The sequence below is a fragment of the Podarcis pityusensis genome (assembly GCF_964106645.2).
Source record: "Podarcis pityusensis genome assembly, chromosome: 13".
In the NCBI taxonomy this organism is placed as follows: Eukaryota; Metazoa; Chordata; class Lepidosauria; order Squamata; family Lacertidae; genus Podarcis; species Podarcis pityusensis.
In genome coordinates this window covers 31,457,636-31,484,170 of record NC_138038.1, presented here as the reverse complement: position 1 = coordinate 31,484,170, position 26,535 = coordinate 31,457,636, and the positions used below count along the sequence as shown (strand labels likewise).

At 41.6% G+C, this 26,535-nt stretch overlaps 2 protein-coding genes across 3 annotated transcripts in view; both read left to right on the top strand.

Annotated features, from left to right (window-relative positions):
- LOC308461134 (uncharacterized protein) overlaps positions 1-22,783 on the top strand; it is a 52,763-nt gene extending 29,980 nt beyond the window's left edge. The window contains exons 8-11 of one of the 2 annotated variants that reach the window (XM_080977785.1): positions 19,909-19,975; positions 20,510-20,565; positions 22,012-22,043; positions 22,516-22,783. In XM_080977785.1, coding sequence (XP_080833911.1) covers positions 19,909-19,975; positions 20,510-20,565; positions 22,012-22,043; positions 22,516-22,587 — 227 coding nt within the window. In that variant the 3' untranslated portion in view covers positions 22,588-22,783. The remainder of the gene's footprint in view (positions 1-19,908; positions 19,976-20,509; positions 20,566-22,011; positions 22,044-22,515) is intronic. The other variant, XM_080977784.1, reaches the window with a different exon arrangement.
- The window catches only part of LOC308460850 (butyrophilin subfamily 3 member A2-like), a gene marked incomplete at its 3' end in the record, with an annotated part of 85,264 nt that overhangs the window by 13,301 nt on the left and 45,428 nt on the right, over positions 1-26,535 (top strand). The window lies entirely within an intron of this gene.

Below are 26,535 nucleotides of genomic sequence, written 5' to 3'. Positions count from 1 at the left end.
TGTTTTGATTGTGGTCTTTTGAAAATGGGTGGTTTATTAAATCCACCCACCCACAATATCCATCTACATACAGGATCTTCCAGACCTTAGTTCATGGGGTGAAAAAGGTATGAAAAGAGCTTCTTTGAGCATTTAATTAAACACGATCCGAATCCACCAGGGTTCTCACACTAAAGCTTCCATGTATGTTCAGCTGAAAGCAGGTTAAAGCCCCCTTTAGACATTCACACTCATTGCATCAAGACCAGAAAGGAGCTCATGAACATAAGGGTGTGGGGCATGGGGCTTACACATGCACCTCCTGACCCACCACGCACTTTTACCACAGTGGAAGAAGGCTTCGGTCATACATAGCAAAGACCTATTGAAATGAAAAAGATGTAATTTAGTCGAAACTAAGTTAAACCCAACTGATTTCAAACAGTATGTTCTATGCATGGTTAAATCTGGATCCAACCCATGGCATTGATTGATTAGGTTGTAGAATGAGTAGAAGTATCCATCACGTTCTTGCCAATGAAACCTTTATGTTCATTCCTTTATTCACAGAATTCTTAGATGCCCGCTTCAACAGAGGTGAGGAGGATGCAAAATCATGTGCAAACAGAATGGATATTGGAGAGAAACCAGCAACTTCTGCAAACTGCTGTTTGTTGACTAGGGCTTCTTCCAGTCATCCTGTAATGGGTAGCTCAACCTGTGTACTGCCAGATGGTGCTTGACTGCAAATCCCATCATCCCTTGCTTTGGTCATACTGTTTGGGGCTGATGGGAATTGTAATCCAGATCCATACCTACTGGACTAATTTACTTATCCAATACTGTTTGGCTCAAGAAAAGCACAAACATTTGTAAATGCACATTTTGAGGGGAAATACTTTATACAATGTGTTTATACAATAGGTATACAGGAAGGGTAGATTAATGTGGAAATGGACTGACAGGTAAGCACATGCAAAAGTGAGGATAACCATCATTAATGTGACAAGAATGTGCTTAGCACATTAAACATGTTGCAGATGGCTAAAGCATAAGGAGATACGCTGAGGAATATAGAAGAATTGTTGTAGAGTGAGGGTGAATCATGCAAAGCAGAAAGCTTGGATAGAAATTGGTATTAGTCATCATATCATAGATTCATAGAATTGTAGAGTTGCAAGGGACCCCGAGAATCAGCTAGTCGAACTCTCTCCAAGGTAGGAATATGCAGCTATCCAGCAGACAGATGAGAGTGTGGTCCACAGATGGGTGACTTAAAAGAGAGATGCCCACAGACAGCCTTACTTAATTTATACATTAATTTATACGGTTCATTTAAGTCTGTGCATTTTGAGTTCAGCCCTTTCCTTTCCTTTGCAGCTGATGTGGTCTTGGACCCCAGGACAGCTCACCCAAAGCTAAAAGTGTCTGAAGATGGCAAAATTGTTTGGAACACAGGAAATGTTTCTAAGGTTTCTGACTGGAAGGAGCGGTTTGACTCCCGCACATTCATTCTGGCAAAACGTGGATTTTCAGAAGGCAGACATTACTGGGAGGTGGAGATTGGTCAGAAGAAAACCTGGGACTTGGGAGTTGCCTCTGCAACTGCTTCTAGAAAGGGGGAGATCAAATTGTCTCCTGAGAATGGCTACTGGGTCATGGGATGTGATAATGGGAAAGATTACTGGGCTTGGCCAGAGCAATGGACCCGCCTGAAAGTGAACGGAAAGCTTAAAAGATTAGGAATCTTCCTAGATAAATCAGCTGGAAGCTTGTCTTTTTATGATGTCTGCAGTAAAAAGAAATTGCACACTTATAAAACACTTGATGTTGGGGAGCTTTATCCCTTCTTCTCCACAGGATCTGTGACTGCAGAGCTAGATAGTTCTCCACTAAGTATTCTTCCACTGAATTTGGAAGACTGATTGTGGGTACAGAATGGGAAAGCATACCAGCTAGCCCTGGAATAGCTCAGAATTAGTGAAGCCCTTTTGTTTAGCCAGGATAGTGGTATAAACCCAGGTCTCAAAAAATGAGAGAAACAGAGTAGACACAATGGCATCAATAAATTCCATCATGTTCCCACATCTAAGAAGCAGAAAGAATTCAAAGCCTATGGAATGTGTACAAGATACCAAGATCTACTTGGAAGGGAAACGCCTTTATGGCTATCCCCTGTAGAAACTAGTACACAAAAGAAACTTAATATGATGGAGAATTGGGGCAGATATAGAGACATACAGTATTTTTCTGGAAATGTATGCAAATTGAAAAAGTTTGAAGAAATCTGAGAATGGGTAATGGATTGGTTTCAATATTATGAAATTAATGAGTTATTTAAAAATGTGTTTATAGAATGAAGTTCTGATTTTGAAAAGATTTTTCTTGAAGGAAAAGAAAAACAGATTTCAAAAATGGATTAGAAATATAATAGATTAGATTATAATATTGTGGTTATGATTTGATAGGTAGAAGATAGGGTGCAGCAGAAGGAGAGAAACAACAACGCCATGGAAAATGCGGGGGATGACAACAAAAATAAAACATGAAACTGTGTTTTGACTGTATATGTTAAAAATGTTGAAACTTAATAAAATATAATTTAAAACATAAAAATGATTCAAAGCCTAGTTGTTCCTTGTAAGCATGTATAAATAGGGAAAGTAAATTTCAGTGACTGCATAAATGTTGTATATTGTTCAACAAGGAAACTCATAGTAAATTCTATTGATTTGATTACTATATTTTGAACAACAACAACAACAACAATTTTAGAATTGTTAAATTTAAAATGCCAAGAAGCCCTTCCTTGGACCCATGGGCAGACTTTGATCTTTCAAATTTTGGCAGCACCCTGTGTGAACCCATAATTTGGCACCCTGTCACCTCTCACCTTCTGTTCTGCTCATTTCACTACAGGTAAAATACATACTCATAGAGAAGCACACACTGGTATTCTGAAGGCCCCCACCCCTTCTTCTTATGTATGAAAAAAAATCAGGATGCAGCTTCCTGGTTCAGATGCAACAATCCTTTGCAAGAATAACAAGTGATATCCACTGGTAATCCTTAACCCCCCCAAGAAACTCATTGAGTTCCATAATTATGTAATTCACAGTACTTCTGTTATTCTGTAATTCACTGTACTTTGTTCCAGAGAGTTATTGGAAGGTATCTCAACGTAGTGATAATTGGCAGTTGCATGTTCAGACCCAGAAACACCCCCCCCCCTAAAATAAATTCACACATGACTCAAATTTTGGTTTGGATTTAGGCCACAACTTTATTGATTACAGCAAGTGAATGGTTGCATAGGCTCTGGTTCAACTAGCTCCTGCCATGCAAGTAGCGTTGACCCAGGGTTCCAACATAGGTCAGCCAAGGGTGAACACCTGGATAAGCGGAAAGCCGGGAACAGGCTATCTCCACCACCCAAATGCCCCCCTGGACTCAGGAACGGGAACAACCCCCTCTCAGGGGTTGACAAAACCATTGAGTCCCTGAATTCCTTTAACGGAATACCCTTCACATAGGGATGACGAGACCGTTCTCCCATTCCTATCACCTGTACCAGAGCGTATTCGCAACCTTAGAAGTTGTGTCGATTTGCTACACGGCAGGCAAAACCCAAATGGCAACAGCCAATCAGCCAAGTGGGGAAAATTCCTGCCATGCCCCTTTCCCAATGACAGACGACACACGATTACATGACAAGGTCAAGTGCAAAGCCCTAAAAGTAGGGTGAGGTGAGCAGGTGTTCCGAATGCACGAGCTGATAGAGGAAGCTCTGGGTCACGTGCATGGGCATAAATAGGTCCCTCAAACCGTTTGGACTGCGTCCCATTGGCCAGATTACACCCAGCTTCGAGGAACCTACCAATTGGGTGTTGTGGCTGACCAATCGTACCCACCCACAGCACAGGGTGTCGGTTTTCCAGGTCTCACTGCAACACGTGCCCTCTTTAAGGGAGGACCCAATTTATCATACAGGCCTACAGTACAGATCAGAATGCGGAAGCAACATGCGGATAGAAAGTCTGCTGATGACATTGTAGTTTTGACAAGCCTTCAGAATACAGGAGTCCATTACAGATAAGCCGTATTGGATTCCCAAGCCCTTTGGAAGAACCTCTGATACAGTCTTCTGAAGAAATAATACTTGGCATGACAAGCCAATACACTTCCCACGTTGGACAAAGTAGTGGGAATAGTGCTGGGCATTCTAGCAAGAAAAGCTGTTTTTAAAATCCATTTTTCCCCACGGCTAATTTGTTCATACTTTTAGCCATTACTGGTGTTTAAAAACCTTATTTGTAGTGCCATAGAAATCAGTCAAATCCTGTTACCAATATGAGAACAACCATCCTTCTTCTTCAACAATTCCCCCCCCCCACCTCTTTTGCCAGTTTCCTCTTTGTTAAACCATATTGGAATAGTTAACTATCCAGTTCTGAAGTTACAGAGCCCATAAAGAATGAGAGATAAAATTTCAGATGACAATAATAAATGGCAGTGTATTGTTTTATTATTTACTTATTTATAAAAATATTTGTATACCACTATATAACTAAATGAAAGGAACATTTCATACAAAGATTACCATAATAAAGGACAAAAGTGGTAAGGACCTAACAGGAGCAGAAGACATCAAGAAGAGGTGGCAAGAATACACAGAGGTATTATACCAGAAAGATATGGATGGCTCGTACACCCCAGGTAGTGTGGTTGCTGATCTTGAGCCAGTCATCCTGGAGAGTGAAGTCAAATGGGCCTTAGAAAGCACTGCTAATAACAAGGCCAGTGGAAGTGATGATATTCCAGCTGAACTACTTAAAATTTTAAAAGATGATGCTGTTAAGGTGCTACACTCAATATGCCAGCAAGTTTGGAAAACTCAGCAGTGGCCAGAGGACTGGAGAAGATCAGTCTACATCCCAATCCCAAAGAAGGGCAGTGCCAAAGAATGCTCCAACTACTGCACAATTGCACTCATTTCACATGCTAGCAAGGTTATGCTTAAAATTCTACAAGGCAGGCTCAAGCAGTATGTGGACCGAGAACTCCCAGAAGTGCAAGCTGGATTTAGAAGGGGCAGAGGAACCAGAGACCAAATTGCAAACATGCGCTGGATTATGGAAAAAGAGAGAGTTCGAGAAAAACATCTACTTCTGCTTCATTGACTATGCAAAAGCCTTTGACTGTGTCGACCACAGCAAACTATGGCAAGTTCTTAAAGAAATGGGAGTGCCTGATCATCTCATCTGTCTCCTGAGAAATCTCTATGTGGGACAAGAAGCTACAGTTAGAATGGGATATGGAACAACTGACTGATTAAAAATTGGGAAAGGAGTACGACAAGGCTGTATATTGTCTCCCTGCTTGTTTAACTTATATGCAGAATTCATCATGCGAAAGGCTGGGCTGGATGAATCCCCAGCTGGAATTAAGATTGCCGGAAGAAATATCAACAACCTCAGATATGCAGATGACACAACCTTGATGGCAGAAAGTAAGGAGGAATTAAAGAACCTTTTAATGAGGGTGAAAGAGGAGAGCGCAAAATATGGTCTGAAGCTCAACATCAAAAAAACAAAGATCATGGCCACTGGGTCCATCACCTCCTGACAAATAGAAGCGGGAAGAAATGGAGGCAGTGAGACTAAACAACTAAACAACAACATATGGCTAAATATACTATATATAAAATAACTAAAATAACTAAACATAAATATAACAAACATACAGCAATCAAACATAAAGCCATACTATAAAACTCTAAGAAGTCATTAACAAAAAATCAAAAGATCTAAAATGGTGCTGACCGATCGCAGGACGCTTTCTTCTTGTTTCTTGTTTCCCGCCAATCACCTGCTTTGATAAGGCAAGTAGCACCATTCCTGCCAGCTGAGCCCATGGGCCGAACACTCAAAGACTGCACAATGGAGACTTCACTAGCTGAGCCGCTGCTGCTCCTTGGCCAAAATAATTGCTACCCTGAAGCCCAAGTGCACATGCCACTGCTGCCACTCTCCACGCCACTGATGATCGCTCCAGCACCACTCTCTGCTGCTTGTGAAGCCAGCAGACCGGACAGAGCTGGAGCTCAAAACCCTTGCAACTAATGACTTCACAATTGGTTCAGCTTAAAGTGATTTCAGCTCAGGTGTGATTTTGCTCTGGTAAGTAGAGGCAAAACAAGTGGCAATGATCTCAGGTGGGGGGGGCGGAAGGTGCAGGCATGGTCACGAGGTGAAAAAAGGGCGGATAGAACCCGACAAAGGAAAAGCAGGTAGGGCTCCAGGTGAGGGCTGTTTAAATGACCAGGGACCAGACCAAAGGGAAGCCTGCCTGCTCCATTGGTTCTGCCCCCCTGGCCCAGCCCATGTCCGAGCTTGCATCACCATTTGCCTATCCAGGGTGCAGGCCAGGATTCGACTCCTTATATGTGGTGAGAGCTTATGTCTCTGCCACCTATTTGGATGGGGCACTGATGTCACAATTCCCTTGTTGAGGCCTTAGTGAAGCCTCTGCTGTCGCGCAATGCTGCCAACGCCAAAAGGGTGAGCAGACTTGCTCTACCCAGTTTCACAGTAGAAACTGCTAGAATAGGGACCGAGGCCCTGTGGCCATGCTACATGGGGGTGGTTTGTGTGCATGGGTGTGTACCTTGGGCATTAGCTGCTGGGGTGCAGCCCCATTCATTTTATCCTGGAAAAATGTTTCCTATTTATATCCTTAGAAGGAATTTTCAACCACGATTAATGTCTGACTCTTCTCTATATCATGTGAACTAATTTACTCATTTTCAGAGGGGTTTCTTGGGTGTGTGTGTAAATGGTATGATTGATGAAAAGCTGCCTTTCTGACCATCAAATATTCTCTAAGTGAATGTGCCTGAGGGTCAGAGATACTGTGGTACCTTGGGTTAAGAACAGAATTCGTTCTGGAGGTCCGTTCTTAACCTGAAACTGTTCTTAACCTGAGGTACCATTTTAGCTAATGGGGCCTCCAGCTGCTGCCGCAAGATTTCTGTTCTCATCCTGAAGCAAAGTTATTAACCCGAGGTACTATTTCTGGGTTAGCGGAGTCTGTAACCTGAAGCACCTGTAACCTGAAGCGTCTGTAACCCGAGGTACCACTGTACATTGAATAGTTCACCAGAAGGAATGATGTAAAAATTATACATCATTGACTTGTAGCTGCAGCCACATCTGAGGGTGTGCCCTGGGGGAGGGGACAGAAACATGCATGCTGCAAATGTCTTGATCATTTCCATCTCGTCTGTGAGAGAAGTAGAAGGACCTGAGAGTCAAGAGTGGCAACGTCAGATTGACAAGCCAACTCCTGCTCTGCCCTGATGAATCTCTTCTGGATTCTCTGTAAGTTTGGGAAACTGGGAAGGGAATTCACAAATATGGTTATTAGACATTTCCAGGGATTGTTAGAAAAAAAATTAAGCCACTCCAAAAAAAAAGCTGAAGTAAAAACTGTAGGTTAGGAGAATTCTTAAATCATTGCTCTGTCCTTGTTATTTCTTGTTAAAACATAGTGTTAACATATTGCATGAATGTCATTGCAGGTGCTCTGCTTGCAAATCACTGGTGTTTGGGTGATGGCAAAGATTCAGAGCTTTGCACTTCGACAGGTGAGTTTGAGCCTGTGAAGCCTGTGCACACCAGTATGTATGTAAAGAACTGCAGGATTGTGCGTGTGTGTACAACTAATAAACATCTTAAGATGCAATATAAAAGAGCGCAAAGAGAAGTGCTAGGAAAGCAAAGCAGTGAGAAAGAAAATAGAGTGGTACCTCTAGTTACAAACTTAATTCATTCCAGAGGTCTGTTCTTAATCTGAAACTGTTCTTAACTAGAGGCGTGCTTTCACTAATGGAGCCTCTTGATGCCACTGTGCCGCCGGCACATGATTCCTGCTCTCATCCTGGGGCAAAGTTCTCAACTCGAGGTAACTTTTCCAGGTTAGCGGAGTTTGTAACCTGAAGCATTTGTAACTCAAGGTACCACTGTAATGCCGATAAAGCAATCTACGTACTTTCACAGGACTGCTCGGATATTCGTCCTCCATTGCAATTAAGTTTTCACTTGCTCTCTGCATTCTCTGCCTGTCTTTCTTTCTTTCTTTCTTTCTTTCTTCATGAGAGTTTACAACCCCAAATGTCTAAATAAAAATGGAGGTGGCATTAAAATGCTTTAAATAAATAAAACAGAATAGAACATTGCATGCACTTTCCCCAAAAAAGAAATAAATAAAGGCAGTATACAACAAACAATTATGGGGGGAAAACAGTGCTTAAAAAGAAATTAAGTAAGACAAAAATAAAGGTTATAAAGCAATCTAATTCCACATGATTACTCAAATGTTCACTCTCTATTGCAAAAACATTTTCACAGACTCTCTGTATTCATTTATGCTCTTTCTTTATTTCTTCCGTTCGTTCTCTAGGTGAACTTCCTGCTCCTGATTTATTCTTGAATGCAACTTTGGTTCACGAAGGGGACATTATCATAGCACTATGTGTGGCTCCATCAGAGGTTGTGGTGACCAGATTTTTTTTCTGTAAAGATGCGGCTCCTGTTTCATTCAAGAAAGCAACATTTCAAAATGCTCAATACCTAGTCTATGCATTGTCGAAGAATGCTGGCTACTATTCCTGTGGTTACCAGCAGAAGGATGCAAAGAACGAAGTGAAGACATCTGCCCTCAGTGTTGCTCAGAATCTGATTCTCCAGTCAGGTAAGGTTGTAGAAATGATCCATCTAGAAAGAGCCCTGCAAAAGAATGTTGCATGGTGGGATAGTTCTGTTCAGAGTTCCAGCCAGCCAGCCATGAGCTATTCCAGCATAGTTAATTTCATTCTCCATCCATTTGGTTTATATTCCCCACAACAATTAATCAGTATTTCCTAGCCAAAGTGCATGTTCAGTCCTCCCTGGTCTGCTTTTGAGATTCAAACTTACAGTGTTTTTCATCGGTTTACATACAACCTGTGAAAAATATTCATGTGTCCAGTTTATGTGTCTGGCCTTTAGGGATGGGACTTAGATCAGCTCAAGTCCACCCCATTTAATTTTTGCTGATACTGCATATGTTGCTAAAGAATGCATGAAAAGTTACAGGTGTTATTCTATCCAACTAAGTTATACTTTGAGTAGGCCCAATGGAATTAATAGATCCTAGTTGGTTGCAACCTGTTATATGCTGATGTGGTTGCTCGAGAGCAAACAGGCAAGACTCCAACCTGTCTTTTCCAGGCTTTATTAACTGTACAAAACTATTTACAGTGCAGAGAGTCGCAAGTCCATGTCTGCTCAGTCGCTAGCAAAATCTGGGAGTGGGCAGTCCTTATACCCTCCCCAGCATAACAGTCGTGTGACCCCCATCCTTGTCTTCCCCTCTCTGCGCACAAACCTACTGTGCAGAGCTGGCAAAGGGGGACTTGCCTTCCCTCTGCTTTGCTCAGGCTTGGTGTTGGGGCTCTCCCTAGCATCTTCTGATCCCTGCGTCCCTTCCCCACTGGAGACGGGGCTTCCCTCCTCACCAGAGGAAGAACTGCTTCGCAAGATCTTCGGAGGCTCCCTGTAACACAACTGCCGTTCCACCTCTCACCTCTGAGCTGATGGCAATTCCCTGACACAACCATTGATTTCAGTGGGCCTACCTATGATTTAGTTTGAAACAAATCCACTGTTATGATGCACCTTTATATATACATTAAATGACACCATTTGTATGCATTCCTCAAAATATGTATTTTTACAATACTTTTCAATGCATTTCCTAATAAAATACATGATATGTTAAAATAAATATTTCTGTGGGCACTTGTGGCGAAACAACATTACAAAATCCAGAGAAGTTTGTGAATCAACAAGGAGTTTTCTGATCAACAGGGGAGAGATCAACTATTTCTTACCCTTTGTTGTTCTTGATGGGTTGATGAGCCATGCTTTTCTGATATTTTCCATGTTTTTTCCTGACCAGGTAATTGTCCTTCCAATGCTAAGTAAGCAGCCTTAGTGAGCAAAAATATTTATCTTATTGTTTGTTTTCGTATGTCATTTTAAATCTTAGCATAGAAACAAAATAATTCAATTTATACTCAAACACAATCACAAAAAGAAAACTTTTTTATCATTTCCCAACAGAGACCATTAATACCCTGAGACCACATTAATAGAATCTTTTTACTACTGTAAAAAGTCTGATAGCACTCTTGATGTCAATCTTTGTTTTTTTTTTCTTTTTTGACCAATTATTGCCATCAGTTGAGCTAGTTCGGTATACAGAGAAAAGTGGTTTATTTATTCAAAAGATATGAGGGAGCAGTACTGCCTGATTTAGTCTTGCCATATTTCAAAAATTCCTGACACCCCAGCCTCCCCCCCCAAAACAAACAAAAAATAAATTAAAGTTTCTCTCCTTTTTTGACAAAGACAAATGACTGCCCTCAATCAAGAGCCAGTTGGCTATACAGAGAGTCAGGGAAATGCATTATACCTTACTGGTTTTCCTGCTATTTGTACAAGCTTTTCACCATATCATTTTATGCCCCATTCCATGCCCAATAAGTTTGGAGTGATGCACACCCAGTGGATCCATTCCATCAACATGGAGCAAAGAATGATTAAAAGAAACCAGCCACAAGATAGATCATTCACACCCACTATAAGATTAACTTTAATCAATAACAGGAATTTTAAGCCTCAGATAATATACATGTTATACTGCAGGTATTTCAATAGTTCATTTCTGACTGGAGACTATGTAAATGATAAGGTCTCCCTCTTCACCTTGCTGTGGACATTTTGAGCGAACACCAAACTCGTCAACTTTTTCCTCTTGTTCTCCCCTTCTCTAAAACGCCTTCATAGGGTGGACAGAATGGAGTATACAGGAAACAGCTATAGTTGAAAACTGAGCAGATTGTTTTTCTTTTACTATTTTATTATATGTTGCAAACTGCTACAGGTTACGTGTATGATTTTAGATGAACATTTCCTTTTATTCTCTGTTGTTCATTGTAAAGGCCTTTGGCTATGTACAATAAAAAGTGATTGATTGATTGATTGATTGATTGATTGATAGTATTTGAGAGAATCAATAGGAGTATATCATCAGAGTAGGAAAAGTTCTATGATATACTTGTACATTCTTCCAACAAACATCAAACCATAGGGAACTTGTTAATGTCTATTTGTTGATTTATCTCCCTGCCTCTGGTCATATCTGAATAGACACCCAAACCTTTCTGATCTTTTTCTATTGAATGCAGGTCAGACAATATCTCCCTATGTTTGGATTCTCTGCTCCTCATTGGTGCTTCTTCTCCTGGTTTCAGCACCAGTCATCACCTATTTCATGGAGATGTGTAATTGCTCCTTGGCTGGACCTAGAAACTAGGAAATCCCATTGGAAGAAAAAAATAAATGCCTCCAGACTGTGCTTTGTCTGTTCTCCTTCTCTCATGCATTTATTCACTTACAATAATGTTTCCAGTATTTTACTAAGCCCATGTCAAGTACTGGTTTTGACTTTTAGGGTTCCAATAAATGGCTTGGATTCATGATGTCTGGTTAGCTTGCCAGAAGTTTTTACTGCAGGTACTGAAAGTAATACAGCAAAGGTGTCTGCATAGTATTAATGAACATCTTCAATGGATAGCCTTTTATCTACTGGGATTTATATTATTTTCTGCTTATTTTAACATGCCTATGTTTTAAAATATTATTTGTATTTCTGTCAAATAAATTGTTTAGCTATTGTGTTGCTTTGTATTGTGCCGTATTTCTATAATATGTTATCCACCCGGTGTGTGCTATGTTTAGAAAGACCACATTCTATGTAAATGAGTAGAGAAATAGAAAAGCAATTATATGGGGACCCTCAGCTGGTAGACCATGGTGGGGAACATTTTGGGGTCCAACCCCATTAGCCAACTTTGATAAATGGACTGGGCAACCCACCGGTCCATCACATGACATAATTCTGTTAAAATCCCTTCAGACGTTATTGAAACATGGGAACCACAAAGCAAGGGGGGTTGGCAGCCCTGTGTTTTGTGAGCCACTTCATGACATACCTTTCAACCTCCAAAACTAAGGACTCAAAGGAACAGCACAACACAGCTTCAAAGAGCTACACTGGGAAGCATGAACTTCTCCCCTCTCCTTGAGCAAGGCATACTTTGCTCCAGCAAAGGGACAACTGGGGGCCCATGTGAAGCTCCCAATTGTTCCATTGAAGGCCTGGCTTTATTTATTTAGAAAAATATTTATATACCGATATTCATACAAAAATATCAGAGTGGTTTACAACAATGATACATAAAAATATATAATAAAAACCATATTAAAAGGTTAAAATCAGAAACAAGCTGGGGATGTTGGGTGTCGGATGGGTGGACTGGGCTTCCATAATTTGGTCAGCCAAAAAAGCAGACATGATGGGCCTTGGTGTGCTTATGGACTGGAGGCTCCCAATACCAGTGTAAAACCAATCCAGCCTCTGGCAACTTCCCTCCTGGCTCCTAAATAGTTCTCATCCACAAAGGCGTTATTATTACACACCTCATTCCTCCCAAGACACAAACAAGTCTAAAGGCTCACAGAAATTACCACTTCCACCTCTCCAAGGAAACTGGAACCCCTTTCAATGGGGATACGACTAGAATAGCTGAATCCTTGTAATAAGATGAAACTTGTAGCCAGACAGCAGGAAGGACCAAGGGCAGTTGCCTTACAAAACTGTTGCTCTTTCCACTTTAACATCAGAAACTGCTAGACTAGAGATCAAGGCCCTGTGGCATAAACGTGGCCCATGAGGTCTCACAATGCAGCCCAGGCACCCTACCCTCTTTATAGACCATGTTACCTAGGGGGTGGTTTGTGTGCATGGGTGGGTATATGCTTTAGCTCCATCTTGGGCATGGGCTGCTGGTATGCAGTCCCATCCACTTTATCTTGATGGAATACTGGCGGTGGTGGGAGGGCGGGGGGAGATTTCCTATTTATTTCCCTAGAATGAATTTTTCACAGCAGTTCATGTCTAAATCTTCTCTCTATCATGTGAACTAATGTACTCATTTTCAGAGGGGTTTCTGGTGCTGGGTAACAGGGTAACAGATGAAAAGTTGCCTTTCTGACCATCAAATATTATCTTTAAATGAATGTGCCTGAGGGTCATAGATACGTTGAACAGTTCACCAGAAGGAAAGGTGTAACATTATACATCCTTGAGACGTAGCTGCAGTCACATGTGGGGGTGTTCCCCAGGGGAGGGGATAGAAGCATGCATGCTGCAAAAGTCGTGACAATTTCCGTCTCGTCTGTGAGAGAAGTAGAAGGAGCTGAGAGTCAGAAGTGGGGAAGAGTGGACAAACATCGGATTGGGAAGCCAACTCCTGCTCTGCCCTGATGAATCTCTTCTGGGTTCTCTGTAAGTTTGGGAAACTGGAAAGGGAATACATGGATATGGTCAACTTCTTGAAAGATCTGGGGAAAGTAAACTCCACAATCCCCTTCAGAGCTTTCCTAGGGGTGTGTGTGTGAGAGAAAGATGGAAAAACTCATCATTACCAAGAATGGTGGAGTCATTGTTAAAATTAATGGGCTCAGCTGAGATGGAAAAATTGAGATATTTTATCAGAGCAATGTCATTGTTAACATTTACTAAAGATTGGAAACCTCTCACAGACTTTTTGCATGGAAAAGAAAATGAAATAATTACATTTGGATTTGATGATTGAAGAAAATAGTTTATGGAGGGTGGCATTATTGGGTGTTAGACTGGAGAGGATGAAGTGAGTGATGTTTATATGTAGCAGTAAGATGACGAATCAGAAGTTCTTTAGCTTCTTAACTTTTCTCCCTTTTTCTCTTTTAATTCCTTTATTATTTCTTTTTCTTTTTCTCTTCCTTGTTCTTCCATTCTTTCCCCCCTCTGGATTAATGTTTCAGTTTGGATTTTAAAAATAGATATTTGATAATAATCTTTGTATTTCTCTTTATAAACGCTAATAAAATGTATTATTTAAAAAAGATAATGTGTGTGTGTGTGTGTGTGTGTGTCAGTGTGTGTGTGTGAATGTATATGAATGCTGTCCTAAAAAGAAAGAAAAGGGTAAATAGTTCAGTGATTGGAACTTTGACATTTTCTGGAAATCACTTCATGGACAAATAGCAGGATTCTAGAAAAGGCTCCTAAGCAATGAGAGTTATGTACAAATGGCCTCTTTTAGTTCTCCATACTACTAGTGAACAGAGAAACTAGTGAGATAATTCCATGTAATTACTTGAAGTGGAGGATAAATTCCCCAACATTCCAGAAGTAGCACAGCTTTTCATTTTCCATCTCCTTTTCTCTGATTATGTGTATTAACGGCATTGGGAAATGAGTTGGCAGCCAGGCTCCCATCCGGCATCCTTCCGCATTGCCTGAAACCAATGTCTTTCTAAGGCTATCTGGCGGGTGGGAACAGAAACAGCATAGAAAAGTGTTGAAAATACTAGAAGCAAATGCTTCAAGATGGCCTTTTACTAAAACAGTGAGAAAAGGAATACTCATAGAAAACATATTTTTGAAATGTTCTCAGAAAAATGCCTTGTAGGAATTTTTGGCTTAACTCTAAAAATAAACATGGGGAGTTGCAACTCTAATAGAGACAACTGTGTGTACTCATAGTTAGGGTTGCCATACATCCAGGAAATTCTGGCGCGTCTGAGGGAGCATGTGCCTGTGTGAGAGGGGGATCAGTAAGATTGGCAGTGGTGGATGGCAAGGCAGGGAGTGGGTGATCATACAACTTTGCTGCTCTGCCTAAGTGAGGCATCGGAAAAACAAGCCTTAAAAATACTGTTATGTGTGAGGTTTCCAGGACTCAATACTGATTTGAATGAGCTTAGGTTCCAGTCTAAGTCACCTGTTCCTTGTCACATCCCTGCAACAGCCTTCTGGAGGACTTACAGTGCCCTCAGTTTAACTAGCTGAGCATATCTTTGTCTGAGCAGCATGGTGAGCCCAGCTGAGGGAGAAATCTGCTGCATCCTAAGATGCCCATGTCTTTAGATTATGTGGTAGGATTGCCCCCCAGCACTGCAGATAGCCAAGCTGTTTTCAACATACATTTTTAAAAATAAACTGAAATAAGGCCTTCCTCTTCAACTTGTGGAAGACATTTCATGAAAACATCTAACTTCCTCCTCTCCTCCTCCTCCTTCAAGTTCTATCTACAAGAGAACCAAGGATTTTAGCTTAAGAGTGACTGGGTTACACACCATAATGTAAATGTACAAATTAAATAAGTGCTGGTAGAAGAAACAGCCTGCAACACATAGGAAAAGACAATTTTATTGATTTCTCCTCAGCTCTGCATTCACACATGCTTGTTTAATCTCTTTCAAACACCATGCACCCTTTTGCACACAGAAAAAAAAAAAACAACTGCACCAGAATAAGAGGTGTTCTGGCATATAGGAAACTTGGCACTTATATGGCTTTACATTGACTCTCATCTATATGTGTATTATTTGCATAATTGGAAATTACCAGGGATGCTAGAAAACACTAAAGCCAGTCCAAAAAGGCTGCAGCCAAAATAGCAGGTCCGGAGAATTATTAAATCATTGCTCTGTCCTTGTGTTTACTTGTTGAAACATTTTATAAACATATTGCATGAATGTTATTGCAGGTTCTCTGCTTGCAAATCACTGGTGTTTGGGTGATGACAAAGATTCAGAGCTTTGCACTTCTACAGGTGAGTTTGAGACTGCGCAGGTCTGTGCACACTAGTGTGTGCAGGATTGCAGAGATTGGTGTGTGTGTTCCTCTGCTCAAACCAAATGGTGAATGCTAAATGTTCATTATCAAAGAAGATCAGGGCTGTTTCGTTTCGTCATCAAGAATTAAATTGAGAGTTTACAACCTCAAATTTATAAATAAAAATTGAGGTGGCATTAAAATGCTTTAAATAAATAAAACAGAGTAGAACACTTGCATGCCACCTTCCCTGAAAAGAAATAATTAAAAGCAGTATACAATAAACAACCATGAAAAAAGTGCTAAAAAGCGATACAGTAAGACAAAAGAATGGTGATAAAGCAATCTAATTGTACATGATTACGCAAATGTTCACCCTCCATTGCAAAAACATTTTCATTTACTCTCTGCATTAATTTATGCTCTTTATTTCTTCCGTTCATTCATTTGTTCATTCATTCTCTAGGTGAACTTCCTGTTCCTGGTTTATTCTGGAATTCAACTTTGTTTCCTGAAGGGGAATTTATCGCAGTACTATGTGTGGCTCCATCAGAGGTTGTGCCGACCAGATTTTTTTTATGTAAAGATGGGGCTCCTGTTTCAGCCAAGAAAGCAACATCTCAATATGTTCAATACATAGTCTATGCATTACCGAAGAATGCTGGCCAGTATTCCTGTGGTTACCAGCAGAAGGATGCAAAGAACCAAGAGAAGACCTCTGCCCTCAGTGTTGCTCAGAATCTGATTCTCTAGTCAGGTAAGGTTGTAGAAATGATCAGACTAGGAAGGGGCCTGCAAGAGAATGTAGCATGATGGGATAGTCCTGTTTAGAGTTCCAGCTAGCTAGTCATGCAATATTCCAGCATAGTTAATTTCATTCTCCATCCATTTGGTTTCTATTCTCCTACCGCAACAGTTAATCATAGCCACAGAGCATGTTCAGAATTCCCTGGAGCACATTCATATATTCATATAAATGAAAATAGGTGCTGTTTTGAACCTATGCAACCAATGTTGGAGGATCTGGCCAATAGCATGGAGATGACAACACTTCTCCAGTGACACTGTTTAATTGCATATTAAAAATAGGCATTGCTGTTAGGCAGCTTATCAAAGAGTGATGCTTTTGCAACCTGATAAAAATATTCATGATTTATGTGTTTAGCCTCTAGGGATGGGGCTTAGATCAGCCTAAGTCCACCCTGTTTCATTTCTTTTGGCACATCATGTTTTTCTAAATCGTGCTTGAAAGGTTATATGTATTCTTCCATTCAGCTGAGTTATACTTTGAGTAGACCCATTGAAATGAATGGCTCTTAGTCATAACCATTGATTGTTAGTTCAAATCTAACTCATTGTTATGATGCACCTTAATATATACATTAATGTACACAATATGTATGCATTCCTCAAAATATGCATTTTATCAATGCTTTTCAATGCATTTCCAAACAAAATACACATGTTATATTAAAATGCATATAAAGTGGGCCCCTTGTGGCAAAACCACATTACAAAATCCAGAGAAGTTTGTGATCCAATCAGGAGTTGTGTTCTGATCCACAGTTCGGTTTGGCACCACTGACTTGATAAGAGCACATTTATGTGAGCTTTGTTGTTCTTGATGGGTTGATGAGCCATGCTTTTCTGATATTGTCCATGTTTTTTCCTGCCCAGGTAATTGTCCTTCCAATGGTAAGCAAGCAGCATTAGTGAGTAAAAATGTTTACTTATCTTATTGTTTGTTTTAGTATGCCATTTTAAATCCTAACAGAAAGACAAAATAATGCAATCTATACTCAAACACAATCATGAAAAGAAAACATTTTTTTTCTCATTTCCCATCACAGATCGTTAATACCCCGATGCCACATTTATAGAATCTTTTTGCCACTGTAGAAAGTTTGATAGCACTCTTGATGTCAATGTCTGATTTTTTTCTCCTTTTTTGTCAAAGAGAAATGCCATAAAGAGCCAGTTGGCTATACACAGAGTCAGGGAAATGCATCACTTCTTACTGGTTTTCTTGCTATCTGTGCAAGCTTTTCACCATATCACTTTATGTCCCATTCCATGCCCAATAAGCACGGGCTGAATCCCATTGTACAGGTTTGGAGTGATGCACACCCAGTGGATCCACTCCATCAACATGGGGATTGTGAAATGGTGAACGGATCCTGGGACCCAATGCCATGCCATCCCTTACTTTGCCTGCTGCTGTCAATAAAAAATTGGACTGATTTTATCCCATCATTGTCTTACTATTTTGCTGCTCTCATGGGTCACATAATGTGCCTGCCTGGGCAAAGAATGATTAAAAGAAACCATCCACAAGATAGATCATTCACACCTACTGTAAAATTAACTTTCATCAATAATGAGAGTTTTAAATCTCAGATAATATGTATATTATATAGCAGGTATTTCAATACTTCAATTCTGACTGGAGAGTATGTAAATGATAAGGTCTCTCTCTTCAACTTGCTGTGGACATTTTGTGGGCCCGTTTTGTGGCAAAGGGACGCGGGTGGCGCTGTGGGTTAAACCACAGAGCCTAGGACTTGCCAATCAGAAGGTTGGCAGTTCGAATCCCTGTGACGGGGTGAGCTCCTGTTGCTCGGTCCCTGTTCCTGCCAACCTAGCAGTTCGAAAGCACGTCAAAGTGCAAGTAGGTAAATAGGTACCACTCCGACGGGAAGGTAAACGGCGTTTCCATGTGCTGCTCTGGTTTTGCCAGAAGCTGCTTAGTCATGCTGGCCACATGACCCGGAAGCTGTACGCCGGCTCCCTTGGCCAATAAAGCGAGATGAGCGCTGCAACCCCAGAGTTGGCCATGACTGGACCTAATGGTCAGGGGTCCCTTTACCCCTTTACCTTTACCTTTGTGGCAAAACCGCATTACAAAATCCACATTACAAAATTTAGTCTTGCCATATTTCAACAAGTAACATTCCTGGCACCCCAGCCACCCCCGCTAAATAAATAAATAAAAATAAATAATAATAATAATAAAAAAAACATGTTTCCAAGAGCCGATTCTTTTTCTTTTAGCAGGGAAAGAAGGGGGGATTCCTTGTTGAGGTCCACCACCCCCCGCTTTGGGAGGGTGGGAATGAGGATGTAAGTTCCTTTGGACCTGATCCTTAACAAGTAGCCACAGGTGCCCTGTTCCCTTTTAGCTGAGCTCCTCGTCTCCTGCTCTGCATCCTGGAAAGGGTAGCAATTTTCCTCCTTGAGGAAGCAGCTGCAGCAGCTTTGAGAAAGTGACACAGCAGCTCTCGAGGGGGAACAATGGCAGGGGCAGGATAACTGAGTCCTCTTTATTTTCCTCCCTTGAGGCTGGCAAGAGCTCGCGGCTGCTCTCTCCCTCTTTCCACTGTCCTCTGTGCTCCCCTACTCCTCAGTGTGGGCTCAGAATTTTTCGGACTTATGGCAAGCCTAGCCTGATTTAGGTGGGGCAAATTTTGGCTTTGTGCGGGAAACCAAAGGAAGACTCCTTTTTCTTTTTTGATCTAATTCAGATTACTCTTCTTTTTTTGGCAGAGCCAAAATGGGGAATTATATGTGGCAGTGTGGCTGGTACCATTCTGGTGTTGGTACTTTCGATCTACCTTGGTAAAGAAAGGTGAGTGATAAAGAAAGGTGAGTGATGGTAACCTGAAACTATGATAATCTACCATGAAAAGGGTTGATTTTTCAAGTTTCAGCAATGCAAGTCTCCAACCAAAAGTGTCATTACTTTCCATGTGTGTGCATATGTGTGTGTGTGTGTGTGTGTGTGTGTGTGTGTGCGCGCACACATGTGCATGAGTATGGGAGAAATTGTGCACAAACATGCATATGTTAGCAAAAAGAAAGTACAAAACTGAATTCTATTAGGGAAAATAGTTTGCCTCCATTTGGAGGACTGTGCATTTAGAGGAGTGGCTTCAACTGCCACTCCTCATGCATGGCAACTGCCCCTGCCTTTACAAAAACACCCCCAAAAAGCAATTTTTTGATTGAATAGCCTAAGATTCAGGACAAAGTGCTGCCTTTTGAAAATTCCACCCCGACGTCAATTCTACCTTTCAAATCCCAGTAATGTTCAGGAAAATCTGGACATATGTCAGCCCTAATTTATGACAGTTTCTTTGCCTCTCTTCTTTTTTGTTTTAGTGCTGTGTCTTCAGAGATCTTCAAGGCAGGACAGAGTCAACACTGAGCACATTTCTTATGATTATGTGTAAGATATTCATTTTTTCATTCACTTTATTTGTATGCCGCTTTTCCACACACACAAAAAAATCATGCTCAGAGCAGCTTAGAAACAAAGAAAATGGAAATATATTTCAAGCACTCCAAAAACAAGATCATAGTAAGATTGCCCTATTGTTGAGAATGTGTGGGGTTTTGCTTCTTGTTTTTTACACTATCTTCTAAGCTGTTTTCCAGCAAGGTCCTTGCATCTCCCCACTGCCACTGTTGGACAAATAGCAGAGGGATTTAGATCATCGAAGTGATACAGGGGAAGAAAATACATGAATGAACTAACAAGAGTCTTCTGCTGTTGACTAAACAATTCTACTGCTGCTCTTATCAGATTTGAAGATTCATGTGACTATTTAAACCAAGTTTAAAAGTTCGGATCTCCTGCATTTTGTATCATTCATGGTTGTGTGAAGGAATGCAGATCTCCTCCTTTTCAGAAAAGGCTTTCTACCTACAGAACAAGTAAATATGCAGCATCATAAATGCATTTGTCTCTTGTTTTTCTTAGAGAAGAAACTGCAGTCAAGGACAATAGCAGAAACCTGGCCTCTGAAGAAGTTCAGTGTAAGATAATTCTTTTCTCCCTTTGGACTGAGGGTCATGACAACCACAGTTGCATCATGAATCATAACACAAGTCTAGCACACAATCAGAGGATCTGCAGAATGTTTAGCAGCTTTATCTTTTTTGGTCTGAATGGTTAAGTTTGCAGACTTTGCGACAGTGGAAAAATGCTGTAAAAATGAGTATATACATGTTTCCTCTGAAAAAGTAGGAAGAGAGATATGCACTTCACCTAATCATGTGGCAGTAAAATGTGTTTGAAATATCTAAAATGAAGGATTAAGAACTTTGAATTCAGGTGTAACTTTTTAGTATTATACTTTCCCTTGGAGGTTTGTGCATGAAAGGCAGAATTTCATTTTAGGATACAAATATTATGTTCTGGAACATGAAAACCAGAAATTTAATTAAGTTTTAAGAAATCCTTTCACTCTCCAAACCTATTGGAAGGGACAGTGGTTTTATTTTGTTATGCAGCTGCATTCCAATGAGCTCAGATGTAAACCCTTATGTCTCCAGGAGAAACTAGATTTTTCTGCAGTTATTTCTAAATCAGTGAAGCATCTGGTTTAGGCCTGCCTACAACAATTGTAACACATTATTTGGTAGTATGGGCTTATTTATAGAAGTTGTGGGCTGTGGGAGAGAATGCTCTCGCTGTGGTTCCTCACCCACATGACAGATTCAACAAGAAATGATGCCCACATAGCTTTTTTGGAAGGCTTCTCTCAATGTAGCTTTACCAGAACCGCTGAATTTGAATGTGTTACTCATTTCCAGAGAGCTATTTTTGCATGCCTATAGTATACAACTGTTTCTGTTGCCCTCTCTGACCTCTTAGTCAGATGCATTCTCAGGATAGCACAACCGTCCAGACACTGATGGATTATAACTCTCATCACACCCAGCCAAAATGCCGGTCCTGACCCTTGCTGTCGGATGATGAACTCAAACTTTCTGTCTCTGTCAAACCCTTTAATGCATAGACAGGCAAAGCAAGAGTAAAGGTACAGCGGGTGAATTGTATGGCTAATTGTGGGCTGAGACATTGATCCAAGGAGCTACACACACCCTGCCTCTTCCTTTTGAAGAGTAGGACAGAAACAAGTCTTGACATAGCAAACGAGAGGTGTTTCTGCTCTGGAAAAGCAAATTGGGAAAGCAAATTGGCACTTTGGTGAGTGAATGGGGCCTGTGAGGTGTGTTTGTGTCAGTGCTGACTGATTTTCAGACAGAAGGTGTCAGTGATGGCAATGGCCTTGAGGAGCTGGGTGGGCATTGTTGTCTTTGAAGCAAATGATAGCTTCAGGAAAGAGCCTGATGATCAGGGATGAACCACTCCTAAAAGGTTGATACATGTTACGATTGTACGCAGAAGTACACGTACTTATTAATCATCTTTGAAGATGTACTGTGTGACTAGACTAACTGTGAATTTGTCTTCAGATGCCAAACTTACAGGACTCCTCCAAACAGCAGTGAGTAAAACATCTCAGCCAAATCTGGGGTTTATATAGTTCATTACACAGGGCTTTTCAGGGGTAGGGGGCTGCTCAGTACACTTGCCCCAGGACTCGGAGGGCTAAGCTGGCCAGGGGGAGGCGGAGGCGGGGTTTCAGGGGTCTGCTGGACTTACACTGTCATGCCAAGAAGTCTATTCTAACAAAACTCCCTCTCTGGGCCTCAGAGAAGCTCTGCATTGGCCTGTTATTACCCAAGGAAGTGGACTATTGTAGTTTGCCCCACTCACACTCCCTTTGGGTTCACCAATGTACCAAGGACCCTGGAATACTGTGTAAAACTACAAATATATTCCAGATATTCTTAGATATTCTTTGGGTAGGTTAACAGTTTTTTCTTGCCATAACAACAATTGGCCCCAAATTACTTCTGCCAAACAGCCAATATCAGTAGGTAACTGTTTTTGTTTTTGTTTTTTCAATTTCCAAGCCATCACCAATCCGAAATATAGAAACAACAGCCTATGCAACTATTACTCCATTGCACATGGAACCTGCCTGAGAGACCTCAAAGATTTCACATGCCGATGCAGCATCCTCACAATGCACAACAATTTACGGGAATTGATAATATGGAAGAAGTTTGAAAATGCTAGAACAGGAGGAATTTGGAAGCTTTACAGCCCCCAGAAGATCTGAGAAGATTTTCATCCGATTTTCTGATTTTCTGTTTATTTTATTTACTCTTTCCTGCCTCTAACCATCAAAGATCCTTTATGTGTTTTCCTACTGTTATATGCACTTAACCTTCAAATTCTACCATATCCTCCTGGTTGTGTCTGATTGCAATGTCATTGGTAATGTCAAACATTAAATGATGTAACCACAGGTAGATCGAATTATGAAAGTGATGTTCATTCTGTTGTGTTAATAATGGTACACTTGTCTGTTCAACACAATAAAAATACCTGGGAATTCTGCTTGCTGACATCCTAGGCCTATAAATATGGATATCATAGAAAGCATAGAAATCGTGGCAAATGTATTTTGCCTATTGGTTTGTTATATAGGAAGATGAAGTAATCAATCTCTCCTTCACACATGAGAATGTTGGAGATTATCCTATATTCTAAAATAGCAGTGCGGTCGAAGCCCAGGATCTGTCTGAATAAGAGACTTTAGAGAGCCCTCAGCAGTTGCGCCTGCCCTGTGCAACACCCTCCCATCAGATGTCAAGGAAATAAACAACTATCTGACTTTTAGAAGACATTTGAAGGCAGCCCTGCATAGGGATGTTTTAAATGTTTCATGTCATGTTGTGTTTTAATTTGTTGGAAGCCACCGAGAGTGGCTGGGGTAACTCAGCCAGATGGGTGGCATATAAATATATTATAATTATAAATATTATTGTTATTAGATTTTCGCAGCTGAGTCAGGGCTGAGCCAGGGCAATGTTGGTTAAGATCCATGTTTTGGTTGAGCTGGAGATATTTATCAGCATAAATCCCTACTGGTGAAACATAAGTCGGTAAAAAGGGGATGGTAGGGACATGATGGGGCAAGGAGAGGTATGCACTTATTCCAAATGCAATCTAGCATGATCATGTGACTTAGGGCCTAATTCTCAAAACTGGGCCCACACTCACTTGCCAGTTCAGGGATAGGGGTTACAGACAGCAACAGCCCCTCCCCACCCCCACCCCCAGCCTAACTGCTTTACTGCTGTTTATGTGTGAACAGTTTCTGGTAGTCATCCCACTGTAATTCTCCCTAAAGGATACTTTATAGTGTTTGGGGCTCAAGAGGCTGATTTGACAGCCTCATGGTCCTGGAAGCCAATGAATAATCTCAGTTCTCATTTCATGTTTTATACAAAATATATCCACTTCTGCATACCTGGGAGGTCCCAGAGTGCACTGAAGCCCCTACCATAAATGTGGGTGCCCCTGTTTCACTTTCAAATGTGTAGACTCATGAAGTTTGAAATTCAAATACAAAACAACAATGATAATACTTTAACAAGCCGAGTAGGAAATGAGTCCATTCTTAATCTCATATAAAGTGGTTCTAGTAATATTTACACACACACACACACCAACAATATCCAACAAGTCCACAGGTCACATATATATTGCAGCTGCCCATAGTAAATCTTACATAAGCACATATCTGGATTTCACCAGCTGTTTAGCTGAAAGCCTTGTTAGTTACTGGGTGTGCTGCATGTCATGTTACCATTGAGCAAAGGTGAAGAAAATAAAAGTTCTGAAGGAAACTTTGAGAACCATGTATCTGAAAGCTGGACAGTGAAAAGGGAGTTACTAGAAAGTCTTACACCACAACAAAAGACAGTGTGTGTTTAGAAGCAGAGATTTAAATATACTGGTAAACTATAAGAGAGTGGCACAGTTAAATCTGTCATATGGATTTCAATCAACCTTCTCAAACCTGATACCCTTCAGAAGATGTTGGACCCTGAAATCTAACCAGCGGAGAGAGCCAATAGGCTTCTCCACCAGCAGGAGACTACTGTAAGAGGTATCTATCAGTGGATCTCATTGGGGGCAGCGGAACCATCCTGCAAAGCCACCACTTACCAGTTCAAGGGCTCAGGTGCTGTTCTACCTTGTAAGCAGCTAATACACCTTGGGTTGTGCTCACATTTCCATCATACCTGCTCTAAAGAACCCTTTGGTGGTGGCACAATGAGAAATATCTCCTGAAGGAAAGCGCATGAGAACTTGACATTGTGTGCTCTTGACAGATGCCATTTCTTAATCTCAGGATCTAAGAGTAAATGTAGTTGTGTACATCAAATGTCTGTAGATGTGACATGAAGGCTGCCAACATTAACCCGGTCACATGGGAATCCCTTGCAGATGACCGCAGTACCTAGACTCAGACAGTCAGGTTGTACATCCACAGCAGTGACCAGAGGAAGAATAACTGCTAAGAGGAACACAGAGAGAATAAATGTCATGGAGCCTCTACAGCAGCACAACCACAGGAAAACATTTGTTATGTACTGAAGTTCTCACCCTGGGCCAGCAGGGGGATACTGTAGATAGTTATGCAAATAAGGGATCGAAAGTGACGTTCAGTGATTGGATAGTTTTAGAAAATTGTTACAGTTACATTGTACTGGAGCTCTATATAAGCAGGCTGACTGCACCCTTTAGTTCAGTTCTGTTCTGGCCTCTGAATAAACAAGAGCTGTTTGAAGAATCACTGTTGTGGAGTTTGGAGTTTACAGGGTTAAAACTCCTTGGTGTCCTGTATCTGGGAGGGGCCTGACGCAGGGCCATACGTCACAGGCTTTGTCTGTGAGAGTTGGTTTCACTTTAGACTGAGAGACGCTGCAAAGAAGCTGCGTGTGCTCTAAGCACCGGAGAGATGCCGGAAAGTTCTGATGGATTTATTGCTGTGTAAATAAACACTTTTAGAGATAGCAACGAACTGTCTCTGGACTTGATTTATCCCTCTATCTCACACGGACGGCAGGACTGCTGCGACTCTGTTTTCCTGCCCAGGTCAGCCCCAAGCAGAGCTATGCAGGGGAGCGCTGACTGGACGGCAGGATTTAATTGCCAAAGCTGTGTCGTCTGATATGTTCACCCACAACCTAACACTGGCGACGAAGGTGGGATGGATGGACAACAGAGCACAGCCAGATGCAGCCACCCTCTGAGTGAAGCTGAATCACTGAGCTGAAACACCGAGTGAAATCACTGAACAGAACCAATTGAGAGCTGACTGTTCTGGCTAGAGCACTGTGTTCCATCCATCGCCTCCACGTCCGCACCAGAACCATGGCTTCACTTGTGCCTCTACTGCCGCTTGCGCCAGTCTCTGAATCATGGGACTCCTACCTCGCTTGATTCGACTGCTACCTCCAAGCCAACGAGCTGACGGAGGTATCACAGGAGTGTAAGTGGGGAGTATTCCTCAGCCTCTGTGGGCCTGAGGTGTTCGAGACGGCCCGAGCATTGGTTGCGCCTGTAGCAGTCCAGGCAGCACCGTGGGACACAGTTAAAGAGAAGCTCCGCAACCACTATGCACCAAAGCGGTACAAGATTGCTGCCCGCCATGCATTCTACCACCGGAACCAGGCAGAGGTGGAGTCAATTAACAACTATGCTGCCCTCCAACAGGCTGCAATGCACTGCGAGTTCCGAGGCTTAGACGATGCCCTGATGGATCGAATCGTCTGTGGGGTCCGGGACATCCATCTGCAACGGCGTCTCCTCGCCAAGCCAGACCTCACGCTGCAGAAAGCCATTGAGGAGGCCGTGGCCTCAGAAGCTACTGAACCCAGGAGATCCGCAAGGCCAGCAGCCTGCGTCTTGCTAGGAAGCCAGTTGCAGTGCATCATGAAGAGGCCAGCAGTGATGAGGCATCCTCCAGTGAAGATGATGACGTGCACCAGACAAAGCGGGAGCGCAGTGAGTTCCAAAAGAAGTCCAAGGGCCAATCAGAATGTGCCGGCTGCGGAGGCAACCATTCCTATGCC